At 31.7% G+C, this 12,227-nt stretch overlaps 1 protein-coding gene across 1 annotated transcript; it reads right to left on the bottom strand.

Annotated features, from left to right (window-relative positions):
• Positions 1 to 3,402: 3,402 nt before the first annotated feature.
• Positions 3,403 to 4,547, bottom strand: LOC110800369 (protein FANTASTIC FOUR 1). The gene has a single exon (XM_022005683.2). The coding sequence runs from the start codon at positions 4,418 to 4,420 to the stop codon at positions 3,518 to 3,520; it is 903 nt and encodes a 300-aa protein (XP_021861375.2). The 5' UTR covers positions 4,421 to 4,547; the 3' UTR covers positions 3,403 to 3,517.
• Between the last annotated feature and the right edge of the window lie 7,680 nt (positions 4,548 to 12,227).

Here is a 12,227-nt window from a genome sequence, read left to right as displayed (position 1 = left end):
CATAAAACGCGCGTGTTTCATTAAATCCCGGGAACAAAAGAACATTTTCCTTGAACAAAAGAACAATACCCTAGAACAAAAGAACATTAAAGGCTCTGTTCTTTTCAGCTCTGTATTTCGCATTTTTTATTCGATTTGCTTTCTTCTTGCGATATATATTCTTCTAGATTTTATGTTTTGAACTCAAATTGTGAAGAAGAGAGAGAAAATATGAACTAGGTTTTCTAAAATGGTTCTTAGAGAGAGAAAGTAGTTAAAATTCCCAAAAATTCGTTGATTTTTCTGCTTCAACATCAAATTAAATCGATTCTTCTTCTTCAAATCTGAATTCTCCAGCTGATAATCAGATTTTGGGAGGTAATTTTTCAATTTTGAAATAATAAATTCTAGGTTTTGATGATTTTGATTTTGTAATAAACGTGTGTTTGATGATTTTGATGATTTTGTTTTTGTAATAATCGAGTTTTGATGGTTTTGATGATTTTAATGAATCAAATTATGTAACAACACGTTGATTTCGTTGAAATCGCTGATTTTGAAGATTTGGATTATGTAATTACGGTTTTTTTCCAGAAAAGAACAGTTTTACGTATTAAAATAACATATGCTCGTATTAAAAGAACAATTTCTTTATGCTCGTATTAAAAGAACAGTTTCATTATAGTAGAAAAATAGACCATTTGCGTTTCATAATTTGTTCTTTCATTCTATTGTGTTCTTCTTTTTTACTATTTTCAATTTCATTTGCGTTTCATAACTTGTTCTTTTTATTTTATTGCGTTATTTTTCTTCTTACTTTTTATTTATCCTTTGTTCTTTTGGTTGCGTTCTTTTTCTTGGTTTTCTACATGTTAACCTATCATTTTTTCAGATATTATGAATAATGTGCTTGATAATTCATAACAGAATGATGAAAATGATGATTCCGAAATCATATATTATTGTTGGACAAGGTACTTGACTTGTTCTTTTAGTCTCTCTATTTGTTCTTTTAGTCTTTTCATTTGTTCTTTTTATAATATTCTGTTAAAAGAACAAAATAAAAACACGTGCATAGTTCTCATTATGCACTCTTTAAGAATTTTTTCTTTCTCCTTCTCTGTAAATCTTTGATTCTACTTCCTAATTTTTAATTTTCTATTTTTCAGCAACTATATATATAATAATTGTACTTATGAATCATAACCATTAGTCATTTTATAAATACATTTTAGAGAGAGAAAGATGAGAGGATTTATATTCTCTCAACATAAGAGAGATTGTTGTGAGAGAAAGAGTGAGATGGTGAGTGAAAGAGTAAAAAATATATTTTCTCCTTATTCTCTCTTTAAAATTCCTTCCGAATGTTTCTCCTTTGTTGAAAAATGAGTGAATTAAGAAAAAACACTAGTTCAATTTGGCTAGTTTTCGAAGCAAGAGAATATCTGGAGAGTATGATATTTTCCGAGGATTGAGATCATTTTTTGAAGATTTATTAAAATATATTGATGCTCCTGATAAATGTTGATCAAGTGTTTAAGGTATGTTTCCTTGTTCTTTCCTCTAATGTTCTTTTCAAATTGTAATGTTCTTTTCACAACTTTACTTTTACTGTGGCATCAACATAGTTTGTTCTTTTAAATCAACATAGTTTTTTCTTTTATATCAACGTACATAGATTGTTAAATAGAACATATAATAGTTTGAAAAGAACACATAACACTTAAAAAAGAACATAGTCTGATTCGTGGTAAAAGAACAAAAATACATTTAAAAAAAATATAGATTTAGTTTTAAGTGCATCAAAAAATCGTCGTTTCGTCTTTTTTAATTAGAACATAAAATCGTTTGAATAGAACAAATAACACTTAATAAAAGAACATAGATCTGATCCGTTGGATAAGAATCAAAATACATTTAAGTAAAAATATAGATCTAGTTTTAAGTGCATCAAAATATCGTTGTTTTTGTCATTTTAATTAGAACACTAAGTGGTTTGAAAAGAACAAATACAACTAATAAAAGAACATAGATTTGTTGTTCTTTTCGTCCCTTTCATTCTGTTCTTTTGTTTGATAAGGAAAAAGAAAATGTTGTTCTTTTTCATGTGTTTTGTTCTCTTGTTCTTTCTTTTGTTGTCTTTTTCTTAAATTTTTTTGAGTTTTTGTTATTTTATTTTTCTTTTGATTTTGTTCTTTGTGTTTTCTAAAAAAGTTGTTGTTCTTTTTTTAATTATTTTTTGTTCTTTTTAACTTTTTAACTTTTTTACTGTTTTTTAATTTTTTTATAATATTATCGATAATATGTTTTTTTTTTGTTTTTCTGTTGCATTTTTCACATGATGTTCTTTTTGTAAAATAGTCGTTCTTTTTATAGTGTATCAGGAGAGAGAATATGTTATTTTCAATTTTGTACATTTTCTTTAATTTTTTAACATTAGTGTTCTTTTCAGGTTTTGGTTAATGTTCTTTTCGTTTACTCTATTATGTTCTTTCTGTTTAGTTTCTTATGTTCTTTTTGTATTTTTTTTTTATTTTTTGCGTTTTGGTGCAGGTGCACGTAGATCTACGCGCAGGCCCCTGCACCATCCACGCGTTGGTACAAAGTATGTATTTCTAAAATTAAAACAAGTGAAAAATAAAAAATTTCAATAAAAATTAATTTTCTATGTTATTAATTTATAACTTTTACATAAGGATAACTTTAAAAGTTTGAGTTAACTTTTACTCCTATAATATTTATTGTACACCACTTATAAATAAGAATTTGTGATATTCGATATAGTTGGTTGTCCAAATTTTTTGTCCTACAATTTTAACAAAAACTTTTGTGTAAGACCGCCTAACGGTTAGACCACTTTTTTGGTAATAACTAAACTAGTGTAAAACATAACTAAAAGTAATAAAATCATAACTAATTAAATAACAAAATAGTTAAGGTATAAATACAAAGAACTAAATGTATGAGTCGAATAGTTATTATTTTTTAACAAACGTATTATTAACTAAAACTCATAAAATCTTAACTAATTAATCTCATTGCTTAACTAATCAGTTTCATTGTTAACTAATTGGTTCGATTGTATAACTAATTGGTTTCGTTGCTTAACTAATTGAATTTCAGACTTAACTAATTGGTTTCAGTGGTTAACTAATTAGTTAAAGTGCATAACTAATTGGTTCAGTGCATGAAAGTGGTCTAACCATTAGGCCGTCTTTCCTAAAAGTTTGTACAATTTTAATTTGGCGCAATTTTTTGATTTGGATCGTACTTGTATATTTTGAATCAATCACAATTTGTATATACAAACTAATACGGAGTACTATTAAATATTATAATTCACAACTGGAATAACTAACTTAATATAGTACTCCGTAGTACGTACGTCAGCAATTTCCAAGAAAAGATAAATTTGGAGTATAATAAACCCAAATAAAAGTGACTATTTATATTCAAGAGTGAACCCATAACAATTACATGAATGAAGCAAAAGCCAGGAGAAATGGAGGGTACAAAAAAAGTTTCTCTCTTTTTCTTTTCAAGTAGCCACCCAAAAAGGCTCCCAATTGATTAATCTCTGACCTCTTTCTTTGCATCTAGTTGGTCTTTGAATCTTTTGTTTTCCCAATTTAACCCTTAACTCTACTTTAATTCCATTCATATCCTCTATCATATTTGCATCACTTTTGTTACATTCCTCATATTCTTCCTTACCAACCTTTTTTTCTTCATTTTGTACCAATTCATTTTCAACCCCATTACCAGTATTCTCTTGACAATTATCTTCGTTGTCGTTGTCGTTGTCATTGTCATTGTCATTGTCATCGTCGTTAATGTCTGACGAAGGCACCCTTAACATGGACAGCTTTAGTCGGCCATCACAACGTTCCGCTTGCATACAAGGCTGAACTGTAGGGGATGAAACAGCTTCAATTACTAATCGGCCATCTTCACGATATTGTTTAACACGAATAGTAGTATTACTCGACCCACTAATGGTGGTCAAGGGAGGCGGAAAGTTCCCTTGATCAAATGAGAATTGTTTCCTTATATCAAACTTTTGTCGCGGTGTTCTTACTTTCATCGTCGCTTTTATAGTCGATGACGATGATCGCGACGACGACGACGACGACGAAGGGAAGAGGCTATCGAGACTTACCATGTCACAAGTGCCGGTCTCGCATCCTAGGCTTTCCGTACACATTTGTAGACTTTTTTCACTGAGCATGTATGATGACCGTTTAACAAGTGGGTGAACATATATAGCCTCTTCTTTCGCTTTCCCGTCTACTTTACTTGGTAGAGTCTCAATGGAGCTCCAACCGCCGTTACTACTCGATTTTTCAAGATTTAACGGATTATTGACTTTGAGGCTCAGAGTTCTGGAATCAATGTTACTATTACAACAAGGTTGTAATTCTTGGTAAACAATGGTAGACATTTTCAAGTTTTCTCACTGACTAATTAATTTTATGGGAATTATTAGAATTGAAGAGAGTTTTAGAGAGAAGGTTTTTGTTTTTGAGTAGTAGTAGTAGTAGTGAACATGGGATGTAATGAAGAGGAGAGTTCCTCTATTTATAGCCCCTAAAATGTCACCCCATAAAGTTTCAAACGTAAGAGAGAGAGTATGGGATTGTGGGGGAAAGGACCTTTTTTCCACCACTTGAATTGTAAATTAGCTTGACACACTCTTAACTTTTAAAACAAAAGACTTAAATAAATGTTCTTGATTAAAAAAATTCAACATTAGGGAGGCAAAGAATATACTCTTCTCTTATTTGAAATTGGTTAAGAATCACCCGTTTAGCTATAATTCTTTTAGTAAATAAAAATGGAGTAAAATTAGTGCATGCGTCATCCACACAATTGATCACCTTAATTTGGTAGATCTAACTCAATTTTCATCCTAAATATGACTTTTACACTGGAGGTTCGGTATAATTTAATTCTTGCATGATCAACTCTGCGTTAAATGCTATGATTGAAAATTGCGCGCCTCCTAATAATTTATGTATAACCCTTTTCTCAAAGGAAAAAAAAAAGGAAAAGAGCATAAAACAAAGGATTCTATCAAATTTTGTTGAAAGTGATTGTTCCTCTCTTTTTCCTCTAAAAAAGAAAAGAAAATCTTCACACATGCCTAAGAAACACAGCTTTAGTCAAACTCATTATCGGGGAGCCGTACCATTCACAATATTACATTTTTTTTACACTATAAAAGTATAAATCATCAAATCAGCCAACACCCTTGACATTTCCAATTATCAAAAGCACAACAAATATTCCACATAATAACAGTAATCAATACATGCTTTGAAAACTTAAAACATGTGTTTGCTCACAAAATAAGAATATGAAACAAGTGGGCTCACTGTTGTCACAGCGGGCCGTGTCAACCCAACCCAACTCGGCTATCAGTATAACCGTCCATAACCCGATTAATATATACTACGTATGTTATAATAGAAGCAAGAAAGATTATAAATAATGCAAATAAATACAGAGAGTTAACGTGGTTTACTAACAATGAGTTAGCTACGTCCACAGGCAGAGGAGAGGAAATTTTTTATTGATCTTGAGGAGTACAAATTACAGAATACAACTAGGTTACGTGCTGGGGTATTGCAGTAAGGGGTTGACCGATTCAAGGCTTATTCTAATAATATGCCCAGACAACAAAGCTCAATCGATGTCTCAACCTAGGAGCTTGGTTAGCTCATAAAAATTTTTTAGCTAACATTTTTTATAAAGTAAAATTAATTCATTAATAAAAGAGTCATACGACATTTACAATACAAAATCAAAAGTAGCAAATAAAGAGCATAAAATACTTTCTTTCACAATGTTGTCCTAATTAATGTCCTTCTCACTAAAATTAATGAATAACCTCTTTCACATCGTTGTTTTATTAGCTACGATTAACATTCTACCACACACCAAGTCCGGTAAATAAAGATTTTTACGGTGACGAAACAAATATTGAGATGCTAATAAGATTGTTATGAAAATGACAGTACATATAGGATACATGGTAAATACAATTTGATGTAATATCTTGCAACCTAAAGTATAAACTTAAAAGAAGTAATTAAATGTAAAAAACATTATCTAAATGGATTAATTGAAGTCTTAATTGGTGACGTAGTTTAGAGTGTATGATCCAACAGCAAACAAGTTTGATGGTAAGTTAAGCTTTATTTGTAAAAAGTTATAGTAATTGAATCAATTCTATTCGCCGTCCACAAGCTTCCAATTAGTTCCACTAAGTTTAAATTAACAAGACAGTGTTTCCCATTCTGTTGCTAAATTAGTTTTGTAATCTCAACTTTAATTCTATGTTGGTTCTTGTTAACATCAGTGAGTAAAGCCTAATTTTTATTTAATAAGGACTTAATTGTGCTGACGTCAATCAGCATCGAATTGAATACCTTTTAACTCATGCATGCATGTATCATGTATGTCTAACACCCATGTATTATGTATTATACCAATTGCTTGTTGGTTCAGTGGTGATTGGGGTTGAACTTGGTAGAGAGAACCCGTGTTCGATCCCCCGCAACAACAATTGGGAGGGGAATGGAACCTAACCACCCAGAACTTGCCCCGAATCCAGATTAGCCCTAAAGATGAACCGGGTGCTAACACAAAAAAAAAACAAAAAATGTATGATGTATTATGTATATAAAGGAAGAAGATAAAATGATTGCGCCGGGTAATATTATCGTCTCGTGTGTCGGTGATATTAGTTAATTACTAACCGGATGCTGCTAATTACCGGCAACATCATCACATTATCACGGCCTATGTTGCACACAACTTGGTCTTGTTAATTAGTAAGCCTGATATTCAACATTTTAACTATAGGCAATCCATTGATCAAATAATTTATAGGTTGAGGCCAACAACAATTTGTAACAGGATTTTTCACCAGTTGCCTAGCTTGAGGTTTGTTAAATTAAATTAATTAACTTATAATTGTACTCCGTAATTTTTACCAGATACACCTAATTAAGGATATACCATTGTGTTTTAGTAAATGCACTAGGGAATCTTGAGGTATCACATTGCTCCCAAACCAACACAAGTTGACGAGTTGACTCACACTACTATATGGATTAGATATTTAGATTCGATATCCTACCCAATCCAAATGCCTTAGAAATAGTGACATTTAACTCCCATAAGCGGATGCTATAACATAACATGAGAAAATCTACCAAATATGCAACAAAAGACATGGCAAAAAACAAGTTAATTATACACGATTTTTTTTACCAGGTTCTTTCGAGGTTTGTGAAATTCACTATTAATGGTTTATAGTGATTGTCCCAAAAGTACATGATACCACAATCAATTATCAAGGTAATTTTCACCTTATACACCTAAAGTCGTATAGTAAAAATCACAAGGTAGCATCCGTGGTTTAGAAATGCACTAGGGGTACGTTCTTGCAATCCGTGGACTATGGACCCTGGTGCATAGTGAGCATGGTGCACAAAGAACACATGTGCATAAACAAAAGAACATGACATTACGACAAAAGAACATGCAATATAATGTATCACTTTTTTGTTATAAAAAATAACATATTATTTCACTATTTATTAAAAATATAAAAAATATATATCCATGTTCTTTTCACGTAACCAAATGTTCTTTTAATTATATACTTGTGTATTAAGGTGCACCATAGTCCACCTTCTAAATTACGACATTCTTGAGGTATGGCGTTGGGTGCGTGCTCCCAACTCGACACAACTTGACAGATCCTATGGATCAGATATTTTCTCCCTCCCTCCCTCCCTCCCTTCGTCCAAGTGCCTTAGACAAAAGGACACCCAACTCCCATAAGCGGATGCTACAAGTTTGGAGAATGGAACATAGGGCAGCATAACATGGGAAACTCCACTCTAAAGATTAAACCCACTAGTTAATTGTCTCCAGAACCATGTTAATTGTCTGGTGGAGGCCAACTTACTTGCTGACCTACCCTAATACTTAAAGTACATACCCTTATAAACTAGGGGTACTACTACTACTTGCTTCATTTTGATTTATACTAATTACAGCTTGTCTCGCTTTCCTAATGTAGAAAATACAAATGTACTCCTTACTTTTTTGTGTATGTGGAAAATAAAAACAGCTACCAATACGATATCAAGAACATGTATTTGTACTATTTTACTCCTTTTTTTTATATAAAAAATTTCTAACTTGTTTTGGTATGTATGCCATGTGCATTCACTTTTCATATTACCCCTTTTCTTTTGTAGATCGAATTTAAAGAATTTTAACCTATAGAGAATTGAAGAAGCCTTAGGGCCATACCAGAGGGCAAATTATTCGCAACAACGTACAATTACCCTATACAAACCAAGGAGATCCTGATCTAGTGCTTAAGACCGAGATCCTGTGTACAATAGGTGTCAGTACTCATTTGCACAAAAATAAATAAAAAATAAAAAAAACAACAACTATCGTATACGAGTAATTTAAGTTAGGTCATGCTCCGGATTGTTACATGATCTGAAAATTTTGGACATTCGGCCCATATTTGAAAGTCTCAAATCTATTACTATATACTAAAAGAGACACCAAGAATGACACGTGTCAATTACTGGTGCGATTGTTTTCCGCCAAAAACCATTTTCCTAAAAAAGTGTATCTATTTTATTTTATTTTTTATTTTCTACTTTTTTTTTGGTTAACTATTTATGTATGGAAACAAAATTAAGTTTTATGGCAACAATAGCTACGACATAATAATAATTATTCTAAATTAGTAATATTGTCAAATCGCAATATTAATAATAAAAAATATATCACTCAATATTTTGATCAAATTACCATATTAGCATTTTAAATATGCAGAGTATGTCAAAAATGTTATAACTATGCAGTCGTTTGGGAGATATTCAGTTAAATATTTTGTGAAAAAATTGTCAAAATCCGTGCGTGCACGGGATCTAATCTAGTTGGACATATATAAATGTCCGATGTCCATATTTTCGTTTAGAATGTTACAATAAATGGATATCCCACATTGCTAAGAGTATTTCAAATAAGTTCAAAACAAGTCAGTCTAATAAGTCTCTATACTTTTATTCACATGTACAATAGTTTCAATACGTTTACAAATTATAATATTTCAGAATCTTTTTAGATTATAGATTCGGAAAAATATGTTATGACAAGTAGAATACAATTAAATTGAACGACAAACTAAAAATTTTAGATGTGCTTTGAGCCGTATGATGGTTAGATCACTAATGAGCTATTTAAAATCCTAGAATCAAGGCTCTTTAGAGAGGGGTGCATGGGAGGAATGACCTAATGAGGTAGGTTGTATAAGGCACTTTTGTGATATAGCGTCCATAATTAATTAATTATTTAGTTTAGGTCTCCTAAGACTCCTATATCTAGATAATCTAGATATTTAAATTGCGAATCATGAATCTAAAATATCGAGGAAAAGTAAGATTGTTCAAAAACGATTAGGACTGGACCAAAAAATAACCTGTCTCATAGTAAATTTATTTTAATGGATTTTAGTTTAAAATTATTCATATAAATACTTAAAATGACCAACTTTTTTCTTAAAATATACTCCGTATGTTGGAAAGATTACTAAATACTGCTCCGTACGTATAAATTATGATACTACATAAGTAGTACCAAGCTTTTTCAAATATGCACTACAAGAAATTGTACTATTAACGACGGGAAATCCCGTCGCGAAAGGCCAATAATCGTTGATTAACGACGGGATTTCCTGTCGCGAACCCGTCATAAAAGGGGGCCGTCGTTAATAGAAATCCCGTCGTAAATCCGTCGTAAACCCGTCGTAAAAGACATTTGCGACGGTTATTCCCGTCATTGTTTGGTTGTTAGCCCCGTCGCAAAAGGCTTTTACGACGGGATTTTTGACCCGTCGTAATTAGGTTGTCGTTAAAGATACAAATTTTTGTAGTGATGGTTTGAACAAATTCTGTTTCTTTTGTCCTTTATTTTATCCATATTAATTAATAAAGAAAAGTTATGAAACTAATCTGGTCTTAGTTACCGGATTATAGACTTTTAAATAAAAACCTAAATTCAGTAGATAGACAACATGAGTTATTAGATACTACGTACTCCGTAATTTGGTATATCATGACATTAGGCAAAGACACTAGTACAACTGCATGTACTGGAGTACTTGAAAGTAGTCTATGATAGTGTTGGTTGAAATTAGGTCATGATATTTTGTGCTTATCACTTGATTGTACACACATGGTAGACTAAAGCAACCTCCAATAATCACGACCGAATACCTAATGTTTGGGGAGAATTGGACATAAATATCTTTTCAACATTAACAGAAAGTAATAAGAATGTTTTACCATCAATAAAAAGGTACTCCATGCATGAGTATATATGTCTTTGTTGTACTGTTTAATGGTCATATTTGCCGGAATATTGGACTACGATTACTCAATCCTGTTTTCGTTGTCACCTTACAATCTAGACCAAGAGTCCAATATGTCTTGACAATATCACTCTTCAAATCTTCGACTTAACTTAATTATACAACTCCTCAATTTTAATTATGATGATTAACCAGAGTTTAATAATGTTGCATGCTAATTATTGTGTTTGTGTCATATATAATCTAGTCCTATATGATCCCATACTTTAATTATTGAGAGTTTTGGACTAAATGTGAATGTGAACTTGCTTAGTTTGTTAAATTATTATAAGTGCTATTCAAACCGACTTGAGATCGTATCTGGTCTATATTATTTTTTTTGGTTCTACTACGAGGAGTTCACACCGCCTTCGCCGAGTGGATTAATCTCCCGCGGGAGTTTGCGTGAGTACCTCGATGGACAGCATCCCTCCCAGTTGAGATTTTTTCCATACCTAAGGCTTGAACCCGGCAACGCGCGACCTTGGTTAATGAATAAGAGACTTTTAACCACTCATGCCAACCTCAGTTGGTTTTGATCTATATCATTGTCTTTGAATACTTATTCATTTATACCACAAAGGATTTTTATAACGGTTGTATTAGAGATATTTTTGAGTGTTTTAGTTGAGATCATTAAGCAATGAGGTTCAAGTCAAAAGTCTAATTAAAAGGCACGTTGTATTGAATAATTATGTCATCACCAACATCTGTTTAAAAGAATAAAAGTAGTGAAAATGGAAGCCAAATGTAAAACAACATTCAGTAACAATTTCCTCTGTTCTTTAATGGTCTCTGACGTAATGTTTCAAACTAACCAATTTTATAGATCTCGTTTTATTTAATACACATGGAAGACTTTCGGGTTTATGGGCCCAATCATGAAATCAACATTTCAATGAAATAATTGCTGATAATAGGAGAATACAAATACTTCTATGATAGTAGTCGCCTTTTATGTGTATATATTTTTATCCCATATGCAAACACAATGAATAAATTAAACAAAATCCTTTGTTTGGCAAATAGTTATTGGCCAATTTTTCTATATTTGTTTTCAGCTTAAATGGTAGAGCAGGAATGTGGTTAAACATTGAACGAGAGTATCTATTATGCACCTATATGTACACCTTACGTTTTCATATCCAAATAATGCGTATAAAAGTAGAGTAAACGAGGACATTTATTTAAGAGAGTGTACATTACTTCTTTCTAAGTGCATAAAACTTGATGGCGATAACTTGGCTTCTCAACAAAATTACAAAGAATAACACTTTCAAAATGTTAAATTCATATGTCTACCGATCTACGTTCTATGCAATTTAGAAATTACAATACTATCAGTAACCATCAACACGAATAACAATTTAGAATCACCAAGATAATTCCGATAAAAAAAATAGCAATTAATAGTAGTCGTACTTAAAATTATATCCCTAAAAATATCACATTACTAGTTCAAATTTTACCATCATCCAAACTAATAATTCAGAATTCCGACCAACAGAAATAGAAATCGATAAGTCCAATTTTAAATTGAATGCTTATGTAAGCAAAAAGAATCAACAAAGATGGTCCCCTACACAGCTACAGTTAGCAGTGATAATTAATGTAATTAGATGCAAATGATAGCCCCCAAAGTTAATTAGAGAGACAAAGTAGCAACTGGTAGCTTAAAAAGGCGAGGCTGGTAACCTTTGAGAGAGTCTACGAGGGAAGCTAAACTGCTAATTATAGAACATAATCACATAATTAGTGTGTGGTGAGCAAACCGAAGAGACAAAACAAGAGATGCTGC

This window comes from Spinacia oleracea, chromosome 3 (genome assembly GCF_020520425.1).
Source record: "Spinacia oleracea cultivar Varoflay chromosome 3, BTI_SOV_V1, whole genome shotgun sequence".
Taxonomy (NCBI): domain Eukaryota; kingdom Viridiplantae; phylum Streptophyta; class Magnoliopsida; order Caryophyllales; family Amaranthaceae; genus Spinacia; species Spinacia oleracea.
The sequence above is the reverse complement of the archived record's forward strand: the minus strand, read 5'-3'. Positions and strand labels throughout refer to the sequence as shown.

What these genes read in the sequence shown, in the direction of transcription:
- LOC110800369 (XM_022005683.2), bottom strand. Translation starts at nt 4,420, where the DNA reads ATGTCTACCATTGTTTACCAAGAATTACAACCTTGTTGTAATAGTAAC.